The 2,500-nt window shown below is 50.4% G+C and overlaps 1 protein-coding gene across 1 annotated transcript in view; it reads left to right on the top strand.

Moving 5' to 3' along the window:
• The window catches only part of shank1 (SH3 and multiple ankyrin repeat domains 1), a 98,995-nt gene that overhangs the window by 45,696 nt on the left and 50,799 nt on the right, over positions 1 to 2,500 (top strand). The window contains exon 3 of the mRNA XM_035533005.2: positions 722 to 925. Coding sequence (XP_035388898.2) covers positions 722 to 925 — 204 coding nt within the window. The remainder of the gene's footprint in view (positions 1 to 721; positions 926 to 2,500) is intronic.

Here is a 2,500-nt window from a genome sequence, read left to right as displayed (position 1 = left end):
AGTCTGACTCTCTGGTTTGGCGCTTTCATTCGTTCCTGATGGACAGTTGCTAGTCTGCAAGCTGTTGATCTCCGACACTCCCTGCTGTTTCAGTTGCTTTCTTGCCAGCCTTCATATGGCAGGTCACGATGTCGCCCTCTAGTGGCTCACCTGCAGCATTGCCTCCACATACTGCATTAAAAATGTATGACACTGGACGCATATTAGGCTCGGTATTAAATTACACTGTCAGTGTGGATATGCCAGTGCAATTTCTGTTGAGTCTGCCCACCTTATTGCTGTAGAATTATTGCTGTACTAGTGTCTGTATCCTGGCATGTGTGCCTGCAGGTATCAGATGCTGGCTGGGTGCGTGTGACAGGTAATGGCTTCTATATGATTGAAGTTTCTGTCCCGTTTTACACAGTGGTCACAAGTGCTTGTGTTGATAGAAAAAAAAAATGGACTGAGTGAAAAGTCTCAACACCGTTAAATTGTTTAAGCAGGCGATCTCTTCTTCTCCACGAGCTCCTTGAGTTGGAGCTCACAGGAATGCTCACATTTCTACTTCTTTAAATGGGTTTTGTGACATCTCCCTAAAGGGCAGCTGATCTCTGTCCTCCACTGGATATCCCTCTCTCTGGTTTCCATTCTCTTTCTGTAGTTTTCTCTCTGCTCCACTTATCCTCTTCCTCCATCTCTCTCACTCTCTCTCCTTCTCTCTCTCTCCCTCTCTCTGCAGAAGTGTCTGCGTTTTAACCCTGAGGCCACGGTGTGGCGGGCCAAGCAGCAGGTTCTGTGTAGTTTGACTGAGTCTCTGCGGGATGTACTGAACTATGGCCTCTTCCAACCCGCCACTGATGGACACGACGCCAAGTTTCTGGAGGAGGAGCGCCCGCTCCGAGACTACCCACAATCCTTTGAGAAAGGGGTGCCCTACCTAGAGGTAACCCTTGCAGAAATAAGTAAAGCCTAGATGATGTAACACAGCCACAAATGAAGATCTTGGTGATACTGGGTTGTGAGTGATGGATCATTCAAGAAAGGGATTGTTAAAGAAATATTCCTGCAGTCTTCAGCCTAATCTCGGTCTACCGCATCTGTAATTTCCTAGTACTGTGAAATAAAGAAAAACCTCACGTGTAAGAGACGCTAAAGGGCGCGTGTTGAACACGATCTTAGCACATCTTGGTTTTCCTGTTCATGGTAAACTGCGGTACGCTACATATGCTGTATAATGACGGTAGGCTGAAGGTTGATCTCGTGGTTTCGCTGCTCTGCTCTAGACCCTGCCTGTAATGGGGCTTTTCTGAAAGGGTTGTTATCCCTGATACAGTGAGGAACGGAAGCTCTGGTGGTGGCGTTGGAGAAGGTGCAGAAAGCGGGTATCACGTAATTCGTGCGTGGTAGGAAGCGGTCCTTCAGATCTTTCGTTACCTTGGTGATCGCTCAGCTTTGCATAAACGTGAGTCATGGCAGGCCTTTCTAGCGCGGACTGTTCCTGGCGCATCAGAAGGCCTCCCTGTTTATTTCGGAACAGGCGATAATGGCTGGAGCTGCCAGGATGTGCATGGGTTGGCAATTGGACCTGGGTGTTGTGTGCTGGTGAGACCCTGGACACACTCTTGGTGGAACTGCAGCACCCTCTGTGCTGTTAGTGTTGCCTTTACACACAGAAAGAATATTGAGGAGTGTTTAGTGTGGGGGGAACGTCCAGTGTGGGGGGTGTTTAGTGTTGGGCAGTGTTTAGTGTGGAGGGTGTTTAGTGGGGGAGTGTTCAGTGGGGGGTGTTCAGTGGGGGGGAGTGTTCAGTGGGGGGTGTTTAGTGTGGGAGAGTGTTTAGTGGGGGAGTGTTCAGTGTGGGGAGTGTTCAGTGGGGGGGTGTTTAGTGGGGGGTGTTCAGTGGGGGGAGTGTTCAGTGGGGGGTGTTTAGTGTGGGAGAGTGTTTAGTGGGGGAGTGTTCAGTGTGGGGAGTGTTCAGTATTGGGGAGTGTTCAGTGTGGGGGTGTTTAGCGTGGGGGAGTGTTCAGTGTGGGGATGTTTAGTGAGGGGGTGTTCAGTGTTGGGGGTGTTTAGTGGGGAGTGTTCAGTGTGGGGGTGTTTAGTGGGGGAGTATTCAGTATGGGGGAGTGTTGTGTGTGTGGGGTGTTTAGTGGGGGAGTGTTCAGTATGGGGGAGTGTTCAGTGTGGGGGTGTTTAGTGGGGAGTGTTCAGTGTGGGGGTGTTTAGTGGGGGAGTGTTCAGTATGGGGGAGTGTTCAGTGTGGAGGTGTTTAGTGTGGGGGTGTTCAGTATGGGGGTGTTTAGTGGGGGAGTGTTCAGTATGGGGGAGTGTTCAGTGTGTGGGGTGTTTAGTGGGGGAGTGTTCAGTATGGGGGAGTGTTCAGTGTGGGGGTGTTTAGTGGGGAGTGTTCAGTGTGGGGGGTGTTTAGTGGTATTAACTGCCCTGTGCTGATCTGTCTGAGGTGCTATAGGAGGACCAGGCAGCTGCACCTGTTGTCACTGATGACCTCACACATTTA

The sequence above is a fragment of the Electrophorus electricus genome, chromosome 3 (genome assembly GCF_041902795.1).
Source record: "Electrophorus electricus isolate QZ-2024a chromosome 3, ASM4190279v1, whole genome shotgun sequence".
NCBI lineage: Eukaryota > Metazoa > Chordata > Actinopteri > Gymnotiformes > Gymnotidae > Electrophorus > Electrophorus electricus.
This window is presented reverse-complemented; position numbering and strand designations above follow the sequence as displayed.